General features: G+C 58.0%; 3 protein-coding genes across 7 annotated transcripts in view; 1 reads left to right on the forward strand and 2 right to left on the reverse strand.

Annotated features, from left to right (window-relative positions):
• The window catches only part of CPAMD8 (C3 and PZP like alpha-2-macroglobulin domain containing 8), a 100,882-nt gene extending 90,794 nt beyond the window's left edge, over positions 1–10,088 (forward strand). For 2 of the 3 annotated variants that reach the window (XM_061421697.1, XM_061421698.1), the window contains 7 exons: positions 889–976; positions 1,736–1,810; positions 2,797–2,902; positions 2,991–3,101; positions 3,978–4,187; positions 4,711–4,828; positions 9,039–10,088. In XM_061421697.1, coding sequence (XP_061277681.1) covers positions 889–976; positions 1,736–1,810; positions 2,797–2,902; positions 2,991–3,101; positions 3,978–4,187; positions 4,711–4,828; positions 9,039–9,060 — 730 coding nt within the window. In that variant the 3' untranslated portion in view covers positions 9,061–10,088. The remainder of the gene's footprint in view (positions 1–888; positions 977–1,735; positions 1,811–2,796; positions 2,903–2,990; positions 3,102–3,977; positions 4,188–4,710; positions 4,829–9,038) is intronic. The other variant, XR_009737330.1, reaches the window with a different exon arrangement.
• A 1,168-nt stretch (positions 10,089–11,256) lies between these two features.
• On the reverse strand, positions 11,257–13,766 carry F2RL3 (F2R like thrombin or trypsin receptor 3). The gene is made up of 2 exons (XM_061421703.1): positions 13,140–13,766; positions 11,257–12,854 (listed from the first exon to the last, which is right to left on the reverse strand). Exons 1-2 carry the CDS (start codon positions 13,243–13,245, stop codon positions 11,821–11,823), a joined length of 1,140 nt encoding a protein of 379 aa, XP_061277687.1. The 5' UTR covers positions 13,246–13,766; the 3' UTR covers positions 11,257–11,820.
• A 2,912-nt stretch (positions 13,767–16,678) lies between these two features.
• The window catches only part of SIN3B (SIN3 transcription regulator family member B), a 44,207-nt gene continuing 41,946 nt past the window's right edge, over positions 16,679–18,939 (reverse strand). For all 3 annotated transcript variants that reach the window (XM_061421700.1, XM_061421699.1, XM_061421702.1), the window contains one exon: positions 16,679–18,528. In XM_061421700.1, coding sequence (XP_061277684.1) covers positions 18,298–18,528 — 231 coding nt within the window. In that variant the 3' untranslated portion in view covers positions 16,679–18,297. The remainder of the gene's footprint in view (positions 18,529–18,939) is intronic.

The following is an 18,939-nucleotide window of genomic DNA, read 5'->3' on the forward strand; positions in this document are numbered from 1 at the left end:
CATCCCAGGGGCTCTGGTCATCCCGTCCCCTTGTGCCCACGGTCTGCAGGGCCCTCACTGAATACCAGCCTCCCTGTCACCAGTACCCAGCACAGGGAGGGCCTGGCACGAGGCAGGCCCTAGAGGCAGTATTTACCCACCGCCTCCCCCACGTCACAGAAGGGGAAACGGGGCTGGCACTGGCGAGCAGCCTGGGCTCCCTTGGCCCCACAGAGCCGTTTCCCACACGGGAGGTACATGGTGGTTGTTGTTCAGTCACTCAGTCGTGTCTGACTCTTTGTGACCCTATGGATTGTAGCCCACCAGGCTTCTCTGTCCATGGGATTCTCCAGGAAAGAATACTGGAGCGGGTTGACATTCCCTTCTTGAGGGGATTTTCCTGACCCAGGGATCAAACCCATACCTCCTGTGTCTCCTGCACTGGCAGGGAGAATATTTACCACCGCGCCACCCAGTCGATCCCCCCCAGAGTTTGCTCAAACTCATGTCCATTGAGTCGGTGACGCCATCCAACCATCTCAACCTCTGTCACCCACTTCTCCTCTTGCCCTTAATCTTTCCCAGCATCAGGGTCTTTTCCAATGAGTTGGCTCTTCGCATCAGGTGGCCAAAGTATTGGAGCTTCAGCTTCAGCATCAGTCCTTCCGATGAATATTCAGGGTTGATTTCCTTTAGGGTTGACCTGGGTCAGGCCAAGAAGACTTGGCAAAGCCTTTTCCATATGGTTTCAGTCTTTCAGCTATGAAATGGAATGACCAGTGACCCCCCCAAGGGTGTCTGTGCAGCCAGACCTGGGGCAGGCTAGAGGGCTGTAGGGACAGAGCAGACCATGAATTCCACTGAGGGGCTTGAGTTCAAGGGCCCCTCTTTGTCTCCTTTCATCGACAGGTGGCTGCATGCAGGGTCCTCCAACATGGCGGTCCTGGAGGTGCCCCTACTGTCAGGGTTCCGGGCGGACGTCGAGAGCCTGGAGCAGGTGAGGGGGCGCTGGTGGGCAGGGGCCGGGCAGGGTCTGTGGACCTGCCCTGGTTGCAGATTCCTAGCCCTTCATAAAGTGGGGTTGTGCTTTTGTTTTTGCCTTACTTTCTCCTGGCAAAGTTGGTGCTCTGAGACTGGCCATCTGCGGAGGGGCAGGTGGGGAGGGGTTGGGTCTCTCCCCCAGAAGGTGTCGCTCACTAGGCCATCTGTGTTGTTACCCATGCGACTGAGGATGTTTACACTTTGGGGATGACGTGGGCTGCCAGGGAGTGCTTCCAGAGACTTGCCAGCACCCTCCGCTTAAAGAGAGACCGGCCCCATTTTGCATGTGGGGGAGATGGTCACCAAGAGGGGAAGCAGCCTTGCCAAGGAGGTCAGCCATGTGGGGAGGGTGGAGCACGCTGGATAGGGGTGGGGGGTGAATGGTGCAGGTGAAGCAGGAGCAGGTGGCAGGGCTCAGTGGGTGCCTCGGGGCCTTGGCCTGGGACTGAGACTTGATCAGGGGAGACTGTGGCAGGGAAGTGGAGGCAGGCACTCAGGACAGTGATACTCAGCCTTGAATGCCCTCTCAGCGTGTTGGCTGCCACCTCCCTGGCCTAGCCCATGGGGACTTGCTGGATGCCTGTGGGCAAACTCCTCAGCCTCTGGGGCCTCGGCTCCTCATGGGTCCAGCCCACCTTGGGCCCTTGGAGATCAGAGGACGAGAGTATTGGGGTCAGAGGGGCTGGGCATATCCTGACTCTGGCTTCCTTGCCAGCTGCTCCTTGACAAGCACGTGGCACTGAAGAGGTACGAGCTGGCTGGCCGCAGAGTGCTCTTCTACTTTGATGAGGTACTGCGGGCTGGGGTAGCGGTGGGCAGAGGCCTCCACAGCAGCCGCATTGGCGAGGGCATAGCTGCCATGGCCTGTTAATGGTTCTGGCAATGCTCTCATACCAAGAAAAAGAAACCAGAAGAGTCAATCCATGAGGAGTTGGCACGGCTGCCTGCTCTGTGCCCCAGCCAGCTCGCTTTGGTGGAAAAAGTTAGGAGGGGTGTGGAATAGTATCCAGGCATCAGAATGAAGCACTGACTTTCTGAGTCTCAAAAACACGCTGAGTTGAACAGACAGAAAGCAGATTGGTGGTTTCCAGGGTTGGGGGGATAAGCAGTGGGTGCAAATGGGGATCCCGTTTCTTTTATTCTTTTTTTCTGGAGGATAAATGTGTTGGTTTCTGCTGTACAAGGGAGTAAATCAGCTGCATGTATACATATATCCCCTCCCTCATGGACCTCCCTCCCACCTCGCCCCCCATCCCACCGCTCTAGGTCACTACAGAGCACTGAGCTGAGCCTCCCACTAGTATCTGCTGTAGACATGGTGGTGTGTTTATGTCAGTCCTGGTCTCCCAATCCGTCCAGCCCTCCTCTTCCTGCTCTGTGTCCGCATGTCCATTCTCTACGTCTGCATCTCTATTCCTGCCTGCAAACAGGTTCATCTGTACCATTTTTCTAGATGGAAAAGTTCTACAGACAGTGGTTGCACCCTGTCTTGCACAATTGCAAGACTGTGAATGTATACACACACACACACAGGGAGGAAGGGCATCTGGCGTGGTGAGTGTGGGAGATGAAAGACCAGCTGAGACCCTTCCCACGTGGGTGGAAGGACCCACAAAATCGAAATAAGATCGGGTTTCTGTTTCACGCCTCCGGGGCACCCCGCAATCAACCAGTTCTGCATTCACACTTTGGGGCATCATAGAGCACAGAGGCCGAAGCTCAGTCTCCAGCCCTAGTGGGCCCAGCCAAGCCTGAGCCTGCCCGCTGCCCCTGCAGATCCCCAGCCGGTGTTTGACGTGCGTGCAGTTCCGGGCGCTCCGGGAGCACGTCGTGGGCAGGACGTCGGCGCTGCCCATCTTGGTGTACGACTACTATGAGCCTGGTAGGCCCACGTCCGCCACCCGCAACCCCAGCTCGGTCCCTCACCCTGTCATCCATCACCTGGTCACCCTTCTCTCTTGGTCCCGCAGCCTTCGAGGCCACGCGCTTCTACAATGTCAGCGCGCGCAGCCCGCTCGCCCGGGAGCTGTGCGCGGGGCCTGCGTGCAACGAAGTGGAGCGCGCCCTGGCCCAGGGCCCCGGTGAGTGCGCGAGGCCACTGCCCCTTCCGAGCACCCCCCACCCCAACACGACCCGTGGGCCTGTGGGAGGGCTGCCCATTTGGAGGGAGTCGTCAGGCGGGGGAGCGTACAGCGTGGTAAAAGGAGGAAGGCCCGGCTCGGTCAAGGGCGCGCGTCCTGAGACGAGGGGGTTGAAGTGCGCAGGCAGGGTGGAAGGAGGAGGGATTCGAAGGGTGGGAGTGAGCAGAGGAAGGGGGCGGGGTCCTAGCTGGATGAGGGCGGGGCCCATCGAGGTGGGGTGGGCAGTAAAGAGGTGGGGCCTGGAAGGGCGGGTGTGGGCCGTGATGAGGGGGCGGGACCTAGCCTGGTGGGGATGGCAGTGAGGAGGGGCGGGGCCTAGAGGGGTGGGTGTGGGCAGGGGTGAGGGGGCGGAGCCAAGAGAGAGTGGGCGATGATGAGGGCGGGGTCTAGCGGGGTGGGCAGGGTCTAGCGGGGTGGGCGGGGCGGGCATAGAAGCCGGAGGCCCGAAAGGGAGCCCTTGCCTCCCCTCCCCCACAAGGCAGATCCAGGGACCCAAGCCGTGAGCTCAGACTGGCGGCAGCGAAGGGCGGAGTGGAATTACTGGGAACCCTTTTCTTTATTTTCCAAACTTCTTGAATTTAGATTGCATTTAGTTCAAAAGTTTTATTTTTTTAATTTTGTTTTCATAAATACTAGGCAAATACTCACGTGAAATTCCACCAGGTCAGGGCTCAGGGCTTCCCGGGCACTGTCTCCACTCTGTGGATCGTGGTCCTGGCCCCTAGGGACTTCTCCATCCCAGGCCCAGGCAGAGGCGAGGGCCAAGTGGGGAGCTTGGAGTTCCCAGGGCCCTGACAGCTTCGCCTCGCCCGCCAGGCTGGTCCCCTGAAGAGCGAGGTCCCGTGGCCGTTCCGGAGGAGGGGGTGACAGTCACGCGCTGTGGCTGCGCCCGCGCCTGCAGCATCAGCGGGGAGCCGGTGTGTGGCTCCGACGGCGTTGTCTACGCCAGCGCCTGCCATCTGCAGGAGGCCGCCTGCCGCCGCCGCGTGAGATTGGAGCCCGCGCCCCCTGGCCGCTGCGCGCTTGGTGAGGACCCACCCCAGGGCCGGCCTCGGGGCTCCACCTCATCCCGGAATGTATCACTCCATCTTCTCCATCGTGCCATCTCCTCTCATCACCTCTTTGCGTCTGGGTCCGTTTGCACTGGGCTCCCTTGGTGGCTCAGCGGTAGAGTTTGCCTGCAATGCAGGAGACACGTTTTTGATCCCTGGGTGGGGAAGATCCCCTGGAGGAGGAAATGGTAACCCACTCCAGTGTTCTTGCCTGGAAAATCTCATATTGGGCTACAGTCCCTGGGGTTGCAAGAGTCTTAGCAACAAGAACCCTTTGCATCTCCTCCGTCTTGGTCAGTCTCTCTCCAGCCCCATCCTAACTTGGTGCTTTTCTGAGTCTCCCCATCTCTGATTTCTGTGTCCCCTTCCCCACCTTGTGACCTCACCTCCTATCTGTTGCTCTGGGCCACACATCCTTCCTCAAGCCCCCTGGGCTGTTGGTCATTCAGATCCTCTCTCTCCAGTGCGTTCCCTACTGACTCAGTCCTTCCTTCCAGAGCAGCCGACACCAGCCTTGGCCTTGTACAGCTACGAGTATGACTTGGGTCCCCTGGACACCGGGCACCTGGCAGCTGGCCATGAGTTGGTGGACTTGGATAAGGAAGCAGAGGACAGGTGAGAGCTGAATCTGCCCCCAGTCTCCCTCCACTGTGGAAGCTACTGATGGAGGGTCGACCTGCAAGGTTTTGGGGGATGAGGTGGATAACCTGTTCTCCCTTGACCTGCATCCACTCAGTGCATATCAGAGAGCAGCTTATATGTATAAGGTGAGCTTAAGAAGCCCTCCCAAGGACTGGACCTCAGGACAAACCTGTCCCTGAGACCCACTCACCCTTTTAAAAAAGTTATTCATGATGCAAGGAATGTTTTTTTCAAGAGGGGGTGCTATGGAGTCTTGCAGTGGGGTTGAAATTGTACCCAACTGGCTCAGACGGTAAAGAATCTGCCTGCAATGCAGGACACCTGGGTTCGATCCCTGGGTTGGGAAGATCCCCTGGAGAAGGGAATGGCAGCCCACTCCAGTGTTCTTGCCTGGACAATCCCATGGACAGAGGAGCCTGGAAGTCTACAGTCCACAGGGTCAAGAAGAATTGGACTCGACTAAGCAAAGCAACTAAGCACACACACCTAAAAAAAAAAAAAAAGGTGGGGGGCGAAATTTATAGCCAAGGAGCACTTCCCTGGTAGCGCAGCTGGTAAAGAATCTGCCTGCAATGCAGGAGACTCTGGTTTAATTCCTGGGTCGAGAAGATCCCCTGGAGAAGGGATAGGCTCCGCACTCCAGTATTCTTGGGCTTCCTTGGTGGCTCAGCTGATGAAGAATCTGCCTGCAATGTGGGAGACCTGGGTTTGATCCCTGGGTTGGGAAGATCCCCTGGAGGAGGGCATGGCAACCCACTCTAGTATTCTTGCCTGGAGAATCCCCATGGACAGAGCAGTTGGTAGGCTACAGTCCGTGGGGTTGCAAAGAGTCAGACATGACTGAGCATAGTAAGCATAGCCAAGGAGTGGGGAAGGGGAGTCAGTGAATGGAAAATTACTGAGAGGAAACAATAGGGGGTGGAGGGGGGATATTCTAGCTAAAGAGACTGAACCTTATTCTTGCTGATGGCAGGCCAGGTTGATTGAGAGATCATGAGAGATGGGGAGGAGCAGGGCAGGATGAAGAACCCAATCAGATATCAAGAGGGATCAATATGGAGGATATGGGGTTCTGGCTAAATTGATACGTTAGCCAGATTCTTGCTCCAGCTGGACAGTGTCAAGATGAACACGGAAGCCTGGAATTTGAGACTGAGGTGACAAAGAGCTCAGAGGAGCCCAAGTGGAGTTGGGAAGGATGGAGGAAATGTCACCAGAGAGCTCTGTGTGGGGAGGCTGGGAAGGGGCTTCCTGGAGGAGGCAAATCTTTTGGTTTGAGCCAACTCAACTCAAGTGGTTTAAACAACAGGTTGATCTATCAGCTTAGGTAAGTGCCAGGCCCTGGAGACTGGCTGCACTGGCAAGCCTCAGAGCCCTGCCTTCCTGGGTGGTAAAGGGTCTCTCCACCCCATGCTGGTGGCAAAGGCTGGTTTATATTCCCACTCAGCAAACCAGTAGGAAAACTTTTCTACCAGCACTCACCAAAGTCCTGGAGACTTGAGGGTGTACCGTCTTGCACTAGGCACTGGGTTTAGTTCACACGCGTGTAATTACTGGTGGAGCTGGGTCTAGGGTTACTGCTGCAGTATTTTGTTTCATTTTCCCTTCCGTGCCCTCTTTCCCCCCACCTCCACTTCACACATTCTCTCTCTTCTCTCCTTCCTAATCAAATTTCTTAAAAAAAATTTTTTTTTAAATTCATTTATTTGGCTACATTGGATTTTAGTTACAGTGTGGGGGCTCTTTCATTGCAGAGCACGGAAGCTCTTCAAGCTCCAGTTGTGTCTTGAAGGCTCAGTAGTTGTGGCCCTCGGGCTTCAGTAGTTACAGCATATGGACTCCTTAGTGGTGGGTGGGGAGAAGGCGATGGCACCCCACTCCAGTACTCTTGCCTGGAAGATCCCATGAATGGAGGAGCCTGGTAGGCTGCGGTCCATGGGGTCGAAAAGAGTTTGGACGCGACTGGGCGACTTCACTTTCACTTTTCACTTTCATGCACTGGAGAAGGAAATGGCAACCCACTCCAGTGTTCTTGCCTGGAGAATCCCAGGGACAGGGGAGCCTGGTAGGCTGCCATCTGTGGGGTTGTGCAGAGTTGGACACGACTGAAGCGATACAGCAGCAGCAGCAGCAGCAGCAGCAGCAGCGGTGGGTGGTGTGTGGGCCTAGTTGCTCCGCAGCCTGTGGAATCTTAGATCCCTGAACAGGCATCGAAGCCATGTCTCCTGCTGTTGCCAGGCAGATTCTTAACCACTGGACCATCAGGGAAGTCGGCTCCATGCCCTCTTTTGTATTAATTGAATATCTTTTAGAATTCCACTTTAATTCAGTTATCGTGGTAGCTCTGAGGAACCAAACTATATACATCTTTAAACTTTTCACAGCCTACTTGGTGGGAGTATGGTAACCATTTCGCCAAAACGTAGCAACTTTGGAGCTGGTTATGTCCATGTGTTGTCCCCTCCCGTCCCTCATGCTATAATTGTCATATGTACAGTGGTGACTCCGGAGAAGGCAATGGCACCCCACCCCAGCACTCTTGCCTGGAAAATCCCATGGACGGAGGAGCCTGGTGGGCTGCAGTCCATGGGGTCGCTAGGAGTCGGACACGACTGAGCGACTTCACTTTCCCTTTTCACTTTCATGCACTGGAGAAGGGAATGGCAACCCACTCCGGTGTTCTTGCCTGGAGAATCCCAGGGACTGGGGAGCCTGGTGGGCTGCCGTCTGTGGGGTCGCACAGAGTCGGACACGACTGAAGTGACTTAGCAGCAGCAGCACAGTGGTGACTCAGTGGTAAAGAATCCACCTATCAATGCAGGAAACGCGGGTTCGATCCCTGGGTGGGGAAAATCCTCGGGAGAAGGAAATGGCAACCCACTCCACTATTCTTGCCTGGAGAATTCCACAGACAGAGAAAAGCCTGGAGGGCTGCAGTCCATGGGGTCACAAAAGATTCGGACACGACTTAGCGACTGAATGATAACACCTTTAAAGCCTCCCAGGTGTTGCCCATTCTTTCCAGTGTCTTCTGAGACAGATCTGCTTTTATTTGCATTATGGAAGGGGAGATTTTTATTAAACTTGAAAATTTGAAGCCACTGTAGGCTCACAGGCAGTTGTAAGAAATAACAGAGAGAGCTTTAGGTGCCCTTCATCCAGTTCCCCTCATTGGTAACATGACCAAGAATTCAAGTTACAGTGTCATACCAGGAAACTGACGTGAGTGCAGTCTGCCCTTCTCACTCATTTCGCCACATTTACGTGTACTCGGTGGCCGTTGAGTCTGCAGTTCCCGCACACGTGAAAGTGAAAGTCACTCAGTCATGTCCGACTCTTTGCCACCCCATGGACTATACAGTCCATGGAATTCTCTAGGCCAGAACACTGGAGTGGGTAGCCTTTCCCTTCTCCAGGGGATCCTCCCAACCCAGGGATCGAACCCAGTTCTGCTTCATTGCAGGCTGATTCTTTACCAGCACAAGAGAAGCCCAAGAACACTGGAGTGGGTAGCCTATCCCTTCTCCAGAGGATTTCTCCCGACCCAGGAATCAAACCAGGGTCTCCTGCATTGCAGGCAGATTCTTGACCAGCTGAGCCATGAGGGAAGCCCCTTTCAGCACTGGTAGCTTTCTGTAATCATGACTGCAGTCAAGCTCCTGGACAGCCCATCACCTCAAGGATCCCTCTAGCTGCTGTTTTATAGCCATGTCCACCTTGCTTTCCCCGTAGCCATTCATCTGTCTTCCCACCCTATAATTTTGTCACTTCAGGGCTGCTTTGTAAACAGAATCTCGGGGTATGTAGCCTTTCGAGATTGGCTTTTTCTCACTCAATAGAGTGAGTGAGAAAAGTGAACCACTGACAGCGCATCCGTGGCTGGTGTTGGATCAGTAGTTCCTGGCTTCTCATAGCTGATCGAGTTCCACGGATACGTTCTCGATTTGAACGGTGGTCCCATGCAAGCTATGCTCATTCTTACCAAAAGTGAGCACCCCATCCCGCCACTGTGAGGGGTCTGGCTGGACCATGTACCCTCACCTCTGTTCCAGGGGGGTGCTCCTGTGTCAGTGGGTGGAAGCAGCCATCCTGAGTGCCCCTTGGCGGCCAGTGCAAGGGAGGGGTCCGCAGCCCCTCCCCCAAGGCCTGCAGCCCACAGGCATCTTCCCTTCTCTCCTATCAGTCAGAGTGGCTTCTCCTCCTAAAACTCCAAGCTGGAAGACGTGATCAGGCCGTGATTTCTACCTGCCGAAAGAGGGCTGGCGACAGGAGACTTGACTGTTTAGGGGCTGGTAGACCCCACCCCAGGTGACCCCTGCTTCCAGTCGAACCCGATACGTGGACTGGCAGAGACCTACCCTGATGGATGGTGGGCCTCCCGGGGGCCCAGCCCCCACCTCAACAGGGAGGACAGTCAGTGGGGTGGCTGGAGGCCCCTTCCCCCTCCTCCCCAGCTGCAGCTGGAGTTCCAGGCGCCCCACCCCGTAGCCCACAGGCTGGGTAGCTGGAGGAGCTCTCACAGCCTGACACGCTGCTCCCCAGAGAAGGGACATCTCTGGGAAGGACTCGTGGCCAAAGGCCTGTTTCTGAGGGGACACAACTCTGGCCAAGTCTCGGACACAGCGTCAGCAACTTGGAAACAAAACAGGCCCCTCTTCTCCAAAATGCAGAAGTCCCAGCCTCCCTTTGGGCCACCCAAGCTGCTGAGCCCCAGGACCCGAACCCCAAGTTGCCCCAGATCTGTCCCAGCCCCTGCAGCCCCATCTTGCCTCAGGGGCCCCCTGAATGTTAGGTCTGGATGGCACCAGGCTCTGTGGGGAAGTTCTGGGCTCTAAGAAGATGCACTTTCATCTTCCTGCTTCTGGACCTCACCGCCCCTTGAACCCCTGCTCTCCCGGGACCCCAGCTGGAGGATTGTCACTCCCACTAGCAACCTCGGAGGGTGTCCCAGCTCTGGACCAACCGAAGCCATGCGCGCAGACCTGCCTCCGAGCTGCTCCTCCCCTGTGTTGGCCTGTCTTCTCCCTCCGCGGTGGTATTTATTTCAGCCCACACAGCTCATCTCGGGACAGTACGGAGACCCTGAGGGGGCGGCCCAGCCTGGGGGTCCCCGACATGCAGTGTGCTGATCCCTGACCCCCACCAGCCTACAGGGTTACAGTTCCCTTGGCCAAGGCCCTGTTGCCCACTTGCCATGGAGGCTGCTGGTGTAATAAAAGCTCATTTCCTTCAAGTCCCTGGCAGGCTTGAACCTCCTGTGGGCTGGGGAGGCTGAGGGGCAGCTCCAGGGGCTGAAGCCGGCTCTCATCTGGCCCTTTGCTTCCATCCCTTCATCCACAGCCCAGCCTTTCCAAGGAGGATGGGGAGGAGGCTTTGGAACACCTGAACCCCAAGATCATCATAAATTCAGTGCATTTGTAAAGAATCATTCCAATATGGGGGCTTAGAACCCGGCTGTCAATACAGGAGACGTGGGTTCCATCCTTGGGTCAGGAAGATCCCCTGGAGAAGGACATGACAACCCTCTCCAGGATTCTTGTCTGGGAAATCCCATGGACAGAGAAGCCTGGAGGGCTACAGTCCATGGGGTGGCAAAGAGTGGGATACGACTGAGCGACTAAACAACAGCAACATAACAACAGAGGGAGGTCTCACGTACCCTTTCACCCAACTTCCCCAATGGTAACATCTTGGGATGCTCCAGTACCTCCTCACACCAGGTTAGTGACACAATATGCTTCATTGACATTACTCACACGGCCGCAGGCTCCCACTTACGTGGGTGAGCATGTGTGTGTGTGTGTCCTGGGGCTGGTCACTCTTCCCCAGACCTGAGACAGGAACTCAATGGGGAGCCCAGAAATGGTGCCCATTCCCTCTGCTTCTGGGGATGGCTTGCTTACCCCCACAGCTGATGCCTCAGTGGCTCCCGACACCCTGCCCCGCGCTGCCCGCCTGGGTGGGAAGCAGCAGGTTATGTATGTGTGTGTGTGTCTGGGGCTGCGGTCGCCCCTCCACATGTGGTGTCCCCCAACTCGATTCAAAGCAGCCTTCAAGTGGCTGGGGGTGGGGTTTGCAGAGCTGCAGCCCCCTGAGCCTGGGTGCACACCCTAAATCTTACTCCTATTGCCCACCCACCCGCTCCACTGGGGAGCTGACAGAGAGGAATCAGACCACAGGTGAGGAGCAGGAGGTGATGTCTGGTAATCAGGGTCACAGCAGGAGGCTGAACTCCATAGCTCCCAAGATGGGTTGCACCAGGCTTTGGGGGACTGAGGTGGGAGCCTCAGAGCCATAAAGCCCATCCCAAAGCTGGAGCCTGGCTTCTGGGGATGAGAAGGACAGCCAACAGGGCTCCCAGCTGCTTTGGCCCCCGGGGGTGTCAGGGGCCCAAGCCTCCTCTTGGGTGGGATCCTACAGCAGGTCTTAAGGCAGCATCCCTACCTTGGACTCAGTCACAAGGGAGCTGATCAGACCCAGAAAACTACATTGAATCCCCATCTTTTCCTGGGGCTTCCATAACTGAGTACCACAAACCAGGTGGCTTCAAACATCAGAAGTTTATTCTCTGGCAGTTCTGGAGGCTAGAAGTCCAAGATTAAGGTGTAGGCAGCGTTGCTCCCTCTGGGGGCTCCGAGGGAGACTGCCCCAGGCTGCTCCCCTGGCTGCTTCTAGTCGCTGCCAGCAGTCTGTGGCTTGCGGCCACGTCACCCCACCTCTGCCCCCACTGTCAAGTGGCTTTCTCTGTATGTCTCTGCATCCTTTTCTTGTAAGGACACCAGTCACATTGGATTTAGGGCCCACCCTGTACTCCAGTGTGACCTCATTCTAGCTAATCATACCTGCAAAGACCCTGTTTCCAAATAAGCTCAACTTGGGAGGTTCCCAGTGGATGTGAATCTGGAGGGGACCCTATTCAACCCAGAATGACTCCCTTCCTGTTCATCCAGCCTGTGAAGGACCTGTCACATGAGTGAGGAGGACCGGGTCCCCGTCGCCCGGCTGCCGCCCTCCCTGGAGGCCATGGCCGTGCCAGGTCCCCGGCGGAGCAACCCCTCCTGCACCTTGCTCCTGAACTCGGCAGACACGAAGTAATAGATGAAGGGGTCCACACAGCTGTTGAGGGTGCTGAGCGCCAGGCTGGGCACGTAGGCGGCGTACAGGTCCCCCCAGGCGTCAGGGCCAGGGTTTGAGAAGTGCAACAGCAGCAGCACGTTGCTGGGCGCGAAGAGGGCCACGGCGGAGACCAGCACCAGCGCGGTCAGCCGCAGCGCGTGGCCGTACCGCCGGCCCCCAGCCGCCAGCGTGCGTAGAGTGGCCCCGTAGCTCAGCACCATGGCCAGCAGCGGCAGGAAGCAGCCGAACCCCGCCAGGCAGATGAAGGCGGGCCGCCAGTAGGAGGCCTGGGCACCGGTGGGCAGCACGTCGTGACATAGCACGTGGTCAGAGCGTGACAGCCGGAAGGTCTGCTGCTGCAGCGCCAGGGGCATCGCCAGGGCAGCCGCCGCCAGCCAGGCTGTGACGCAGAGCCCGCTGGCCAGGCGCTGGCCTCGCAGGGTGCGGGCCCGCAGCGGGTGCACCACAGCTAGGTAGCGGTCCAGGCTGACAGCGGCCAGCAGCAACAGGGAGCCGTACAGGTGGCCGTAGAGTGCGGCCGTGTCCAGGCGGCAGGCGGCCTCGCCGAAGGGCCAGCGCTGGCCCCGCAGGTGGTAGGCAATCCGTGGCGGCAGCGCCAGCGCCAGCAGCAGGTCAGCGGCCGCCAGGTTCATCAGCAGCATGGTGGAGGGCAGTCGGGGCACCTGCGTGGCCAGCACCCACAGTGCCAGGCCGTTGGCGGGCAGCCCCACTGCCAGGGCCAGCCCATAGAGCGCAGGCACCAGCCTCGTGGGCACCCAGCCCAGCAGCAGGGCCCGAGAGTTGGGAGGGAGCTCCAGGGTGTTGCTGTCATTGGCACAGGGCTGGCCGGGGAAGCTGCGGGGGTGGGGCCTCTGTGTGATGTCTGTGGGGAGAGCGATCCAGAGGGAAGGGGATAGAAGCATCACCACCCCTAACCCCCACCCACCGATCCCTCATCTGGTTTCCCGACTGGATGGTGCTACCTCCTGAGAAACTGGAGTGGGCCCCAGTTCTCAGGAGCCCCCGGGACAGAGCTGGACACAGACAACCCCAGCCCCTGTGGACTCCAGGCTGGGCTGGAAGACCCCCCCCCACCCCCAGTTCGCTGTCTTTGCTGGCTCTGAGCGACCTCCCTCTCAGTTCCAAGGCAGGGCCCGAGGTCACTCACCATCGCCTTCTGCTGCGCTCCCCGTGTCCTCAAAGCCGATGGGGGTCAGGGTGTCACCCAGGCTGAACCCCAGGGCCAGAGGCCACAGCAGCAAGAGTACCCACATGTTGGTGGAGCTGGGTGCTCGCTGCTCTGGGCTGTGGCCGGCTGACCTCGGTCTTCCTGCCTGGCTGGACCCCCACCCCCAACTTCCTGAGTGCCCGTGGAGGAGTTAACAGGGCCGTGTGAGATAAGCCAGCCCCTGTCCTCACGAGTGGGTGGGCGGCCCCAGGCCTGGCCTAAGGAGATCGGGCAGCTGGGGTCACTCCGGCTCTAGGTGCTCAGCCAGTGAGATGGAACCTCCAGCCCCGGCCCAGCCCAGGAAGCCCCCGGGGGCCAAGTGGCCACTTCTTGCTGGCCAGTCACATCTCGGTTCCAGCCCTCTGGAACCACGTCCCTCCCTTTCTTGGAACCAGCCCTCTGCACGACATCCCTACCCCCCAATCAAGAGCTCTTGGCCCCTCCTGAAGCCCTCTCCTCCCAAATCCACACCCCCGGCTCTGGCAGGCAGGACACCAGGTCAGAGGTCAGAAGAGGGGAGTGGACCCCCCGTAAATGCCCCTGGCCCTCTGTGGGGGCTGCCGGACGTCATGCTGCTTAACGCAACACAAGCCCTCAGGTAGATGCAGAGGAAGATGGAGAGAGCAGAAAGCCTGGTGAGCCTGGGGTCTGCTGAGGATTGAGGAGGTTTTGGTCTTCAGCCAGAGCCCCCAGTGCTGACCACGTACTGTCCTGGGGGTCTTAGGGGAGCCCAGCGGCGGCTATCTCTGGGAGGGAACTGCTTCCTCTTCTCAAAGCCCCTTCTTTTCCTGTCCTGGGCCCACCCTCCACCTGGGGTCCCAGGTGTGACCAGGGGCTACGGCCGTGCCTGAGCTGGAGGGAGGCAGCCAGCTAGGCCAGAGAGCACCCCGAGCTCCCTTTCCTTCAGGCCTTCACCCCAGAGACCTCTCCATGTCCCACCCAGAGGGGAAGGTGCTCCTCTCTCCTGAATGAGATCCCCCTCCAGACCTCAGAAGGAGCTATCCCATCCTACCCTGGGGCGGGCCCGCCCTAGGGGTTCTTGGTTTCTGTGTGGTCAGGGCTGGGCCACAGTGGTGGGGCAAGGTCGGGGAGCAGGGGCATCCTGTGGGAACCGTGGGGAGGAAAGAAGAACTCGGGGTTGGAGAGGGGATTGGATGAGACGGTGTCCTGGTATGGCAAGCCCTAATCTAGCCACACAGCTGGGGACACGGGGACCAGCCAGGAAATGACCAAGCAGTCCATGATAGAGTCAGTTCAGTTGGAGGCTGAGATGCCGAGGTCCTTGCCCCCAGCCCCAGGGTTGGGGGCGCAGATACTGAGGCTTGGGGAGCTTCAGCGGGAGCAGGGGTCACAGCCAGGAGCCTCTCCCTCATTTCTGAGCAGTTTCCTCCAACACCAGTAACACATTCAGCCCCATGCCTGCGTCTCACAGCACACGTGACCAGTGATGATGGGGACACTCTCACCACACAGGAAAGTGGGGACGGGGACCCCCTGCCGCCCCTCCAGGAGAGAGCAGGAAGCCTGCTCAGGGGAAGCTGGGGGCGGCGGGGGCAGCTCTTCCCCGCCCTGAGGAGGGTGGCTTGACTCAGGAGTTCTGTGTCTAGAAATTTATGGCAGATACACACGCGCAGGAAGACGTCTGTGCTGGGAAATTTCCAGCAGTGGGGGTGGGTGTAGGAGGTGCCCATAAATAACTCCCCCTCCCCCACTAGTCACCATGGAAACAGTCCTGTCCCACAGGAGAGGGCCCCCAAACACAGTATGTGATGGTTCAGGGCGGCTGTCCCAGAAAAACGACAAGCCACATGGAGGCACCCCCTGGGGGATGCTGGGGGCCGGCTGCCTTCAGAGAGACCTGGGGGCCTGCTTTTCTCTGTGTGCTTTTTTGTACTATTGGAACTTTGTGCACTGTGCATCACTTCCCATAAAAACTTAATTTTTATGCTTAAAATTTTATGCTTAAAAAAAGGCATAGTAGTGGCTGTAAAAGGAAGGAAATTCTGACACAGGCTACAACATGGATGGGCTTCATTCAAAGACACTGTGCTGAGTGAAGTAAGCCAGTCACGAAAGGACAAATGTTGCATATTGCTGATGTTCAGTCACTCAGTCATGTTTGACTCTGATCCCACGGACTGCAGATCGCCAGGCATCCCTGTCCTTCATTATGTCCCGGAGTTTGCCCAAACTCATGTAGAGTTGATGACATCATCCAACCATCTCATCCTCTGTCGCCCCCTTTTCCTCCCACCCTCAATCTTTCCCAGCATCAGGGTCTTTTCCAATGAATCAGCTCTTTGCATCAGGTGGTCAAAGTATGCATGCGTGTGTGCTAAGTCGCTTCAGTCGTGTCTGATTCTTTGTGACCCCGTGGCCTGTAGCCCACCAGGCTCCTTTCTGTCCGTGGGATTTCCCAAGCAAGAATCCTAGAGTGGGTTACCAAGCCCTTCTCCAGGGGATCTTCCCGACCCAGGGATCAAACCTGCATCTCTTAGGTCTCCGGCATTGGCAGGCAGGTTCTTTACCAATAGTGCCACCTGGGAAGCCTGGCCAAAGTATATGATTCCACTTATATCAAGTCCTTAGTGGCCACATTCAGAGACACAGAAGACTAGACTAGTTGGGTACCAGGGCTGGGAGAGGGTGGATGGGGAGTGAGTGTGTAACTGAGGACAGGATTTCAGTGTGGGAAGATGAGGAAATTCTGGAGATGGTCGGTGGGCACGGTTCTACAGCCACATGGATGTGCTTTCTTCCCTCCCTCCCTCGGTTCCTTCATTCCTTGCCAAGCCACAGGGCTTGCAGGATCTTAGTTCCCCAACCAGAGATCAAAACTGCACGTGCACCTCAGTGAGAGGGTGGAGTCCTAACCACTGGGATCCAGGGAATTCCCAGTGTGTGTGGACTTTTTACCACTGAACTGTACACTTAAAATGGTCACGTGATACATTGTGGCACAGGTACTTTACTACAACAGTGAGAAGAGTGGCAAACAGACCTCAGCCAGCAGCTAGTCCTCAATTCCTTGTCCTTCAGCCTCACCTCCCCTCAGCAGAACGGGGTCGTGGGGATGTTTCGGGGACAGGTGAGTGAGAGGAAGGGTGGGCCGGGGGGGAGCTGTAGAAGCAGGGAGGGTGGCTTTGAAGGGCTGGAGCAGGGGGAGACCTGCAGCCCCTCCCACCTGGGGCTTCTGGACCTGGTGTTCCAAGTGGGTGGGTGGGTGGGTGCAGAAGGTTCACAGCAAACACTGCAGTCTTCAAATTATGTTCCGCATGTACCACACTCAGAGGAGACGTCTCACTCCTACCATGTGAAAACTGAGGTGGGAATGAATATTCTAGAAAATACTCCGCAGACAGGGCTACACCCTAAGGGAACAAACCCAGGCGCACGCCCTGTGGTCAGATCAGCTCCCCTGGCAGCAAGAGGTCACCCCAAGATGTGCTCACAGGAAATGACTGACTGAACCTCACAGCTTTAGGTATTTAGTTTTTAACTTTAATGTGCAAATAAATAGAAAAGGAAAACTACATTCAAAACAGCTGCAAAGGAAGTACAAGCCCCAGAACATAAATTTCTTCAAAAACGGAAGAGATGCTCCCTAGAAGCATGCAGGGCAGGGGCTCGGTGGGGTCTGGCCTGCACCCCAGGCCTGGGTGCAGCTACAGGTGGGGGGCTGCGGGCTCCTGAGGAGGACGGCTGCTGGGAGGGTCTGGGTCAGGAATTCTGGTGGATGTCCTTCTTATAAAACAAGGATGCGTACAAAGTGCGTGAATTACACTTGAGAAAACACGGGCGAGGAGACACCCGGGCAGGACGGGTTGGCCTGGAAATTGCCCGGGGCTGGAGTCTAAGGCCTCGCAAACCTAGAGTTCCACAGGTAACTTCTAGAATTTCCGGAACCTTGGGTCTGGCACAGCTCAGCTGCAGGAAGGCGAGTGCTGCGGCTGGAGGCGGCGGCTGCACAGGGGTGCTACCGGGCTCGTGTGTCGGGGGAGCCCACCCGTGTCTGATGATGCCAGGGGCCTGGCCAGAGCTGTCTCATGGTTCAAAGGGCTGGTCCCTGGCCCGAACTACTTGGCATTCTTGGCACAGAAAGCCCTCCGCCCCCCACACCTGTGCCCACTCCAGGGTGGCGGCTGCAGGAATGGAGGCGCTGGGGTGGGTGGGCGGAATTCAACAAGGAAGGCAGTTACCCCCAGAGAAGCTGTGGCACTTGGCCGCTGTAGAAGTTACAACCACTATGAGCATAGAGGAATAAATAGGTGTGTGCATATATATACTTCTAGAATGTCCATCTTCGGTACACAAGTGCACCCCAGGCCCTCCCAGGGAGGGGGCACTCGAGCTCAGCGGACGCGCCAGGGGGGCCCCTCCCCATAGGGCACAGAGCGCAGCTGTTGGATCAATACAGGGTTTGAGCCTCTTTCCCAGAGGAGGGTCTTCCGGGCAGTCCTGGCACCGCCCACCCAACTCCACATCTGGGCATCCAAGGGGACCCCAAGAGCTGAGAGGGCTCATCTCATTTTCAAAGCCGTCAGTGCAGGTGTCCAGCTTGGGGAATGTTTCTAGAAGCTCTCACAACCCCTCGGGAAGGACACGCTTTTCAAGCAAGTCCACCCAGGCCTGACTCCTCAGGTGCCCAGGGGTTCTCAAAGGCTGCTCCCTCCCAAACGTGAGGCGTGGCGCGGCTCTTCGCCGACTTTCACCACGTGCAGAAAAGGACTGCGGCCCCAGGCCTGGGGGTTTGGCACGCATGACAGGAGTGGCCCCGCAGGCGTGTGAACGTGCTCACTTGTGCCTTGGCCAGTGCACTGATCCTCCCCGCGCCAGCGGGGACCAAACCCCTGGAGTTCAAGTGCGAGGGAGGGCAGGTTTGGCACAGGACGGGCCCAAAGGAAGTGGGGAAGCCAAGAGGGATGACAGCGTGGGGCCAAGAGCTGCCGCCACCCGCCCTTCTCCGGAGCTCAGCCCATAGCAGCAAGGCTGGGGGACGCTCTGCGCCCCTCACGTTGTTCATGAGAACGCCCAAGGGGCGTGCAGGCCCAGGAAGCGCGCACTCTGCGGTGCGCTGCCGAGTGCCCGCGCGGGGGCGTCAGGGCGAGGCCGGGCGGCGGCTGTACTGCACGCGGTAGCGGTTCACGGGCAGCCCGTGCACGCGCACCGTCTCGCAGAGCGTCTTGCAGGGCACCATGTCCTCGTCGTCCTCCCCCATCAGCCAGTCCTGCACCAGACTGGCTGCCTCCACTGTCACGTTGTCCTCCAGCCAGCGGCTGTGCCACTCCGCAAAGTGCTGGTGGTGGCGCAGAAGGACCAGGGGCTGCACCTGCCGGGGTGGGGGAGCAGCGATGAGGACGGCCCAGGCGCCCCAGAGCCAAGCACACACCCCAGAGGGCCGTGGTCAGACCTCAGGGGCCCACACACCCCAGAGGGCCGTGGTCAGACCTCAGGGGCCCACACACCCCAGAGGGCCGTGGTCAGACCTCAGGGGCCCACACACCCCAGAGGGCCATGGCTCAGACCTCAGGGGCCCACACACCCCAGAGGGCCGTGGTCAGACCTCAGGGGCCCACACACCCCAGAGGGCCGTGGTCAGACCTCAGGGGCCCACACACCCCAGAGGGCCATGGCTCAGACCTCAGGGGCCCACACACCCCAGAGGGCCGTGGTCAGACCTCAGGGGCCCACACACCCCAGAGGGCCATGGCTCAGACCTCAGGGGCCCACACACCCCAGA

This window comes from Bos javanicus, chromosome 7 (genome assembly GCF_032452875.1).
Source record: "Bos javanicus breed banteng chromosome 7, ARS-OSU_banteng_1.0, whole genome shotgun sequence".
Taxonomy (NCBI): domain Eukaryota; kingdom Metazoa; phylum Chordata; class Mammalia; order Artiodactyla; family Bovidae; genus Bos; species Bos javanicus.

Bases quoted from the DNA above. Each gene is read 5' to 3' on its own strand.
- F2RL3 (XM_061421703.1), bottom strand. From the start codon at position 13,245: ATGTGGGTACTCTTGCTGCTGTGGCCTCTGGCCCTGGGGTTCAGCCTG. The intron at 12,855-13,139 runs GTGAGTGACCTC...CTCTCCCCACAG, and splicing joins GAGCGCAGCAGAAGGCGATG to ACATCACACAGAGGCCCCAC.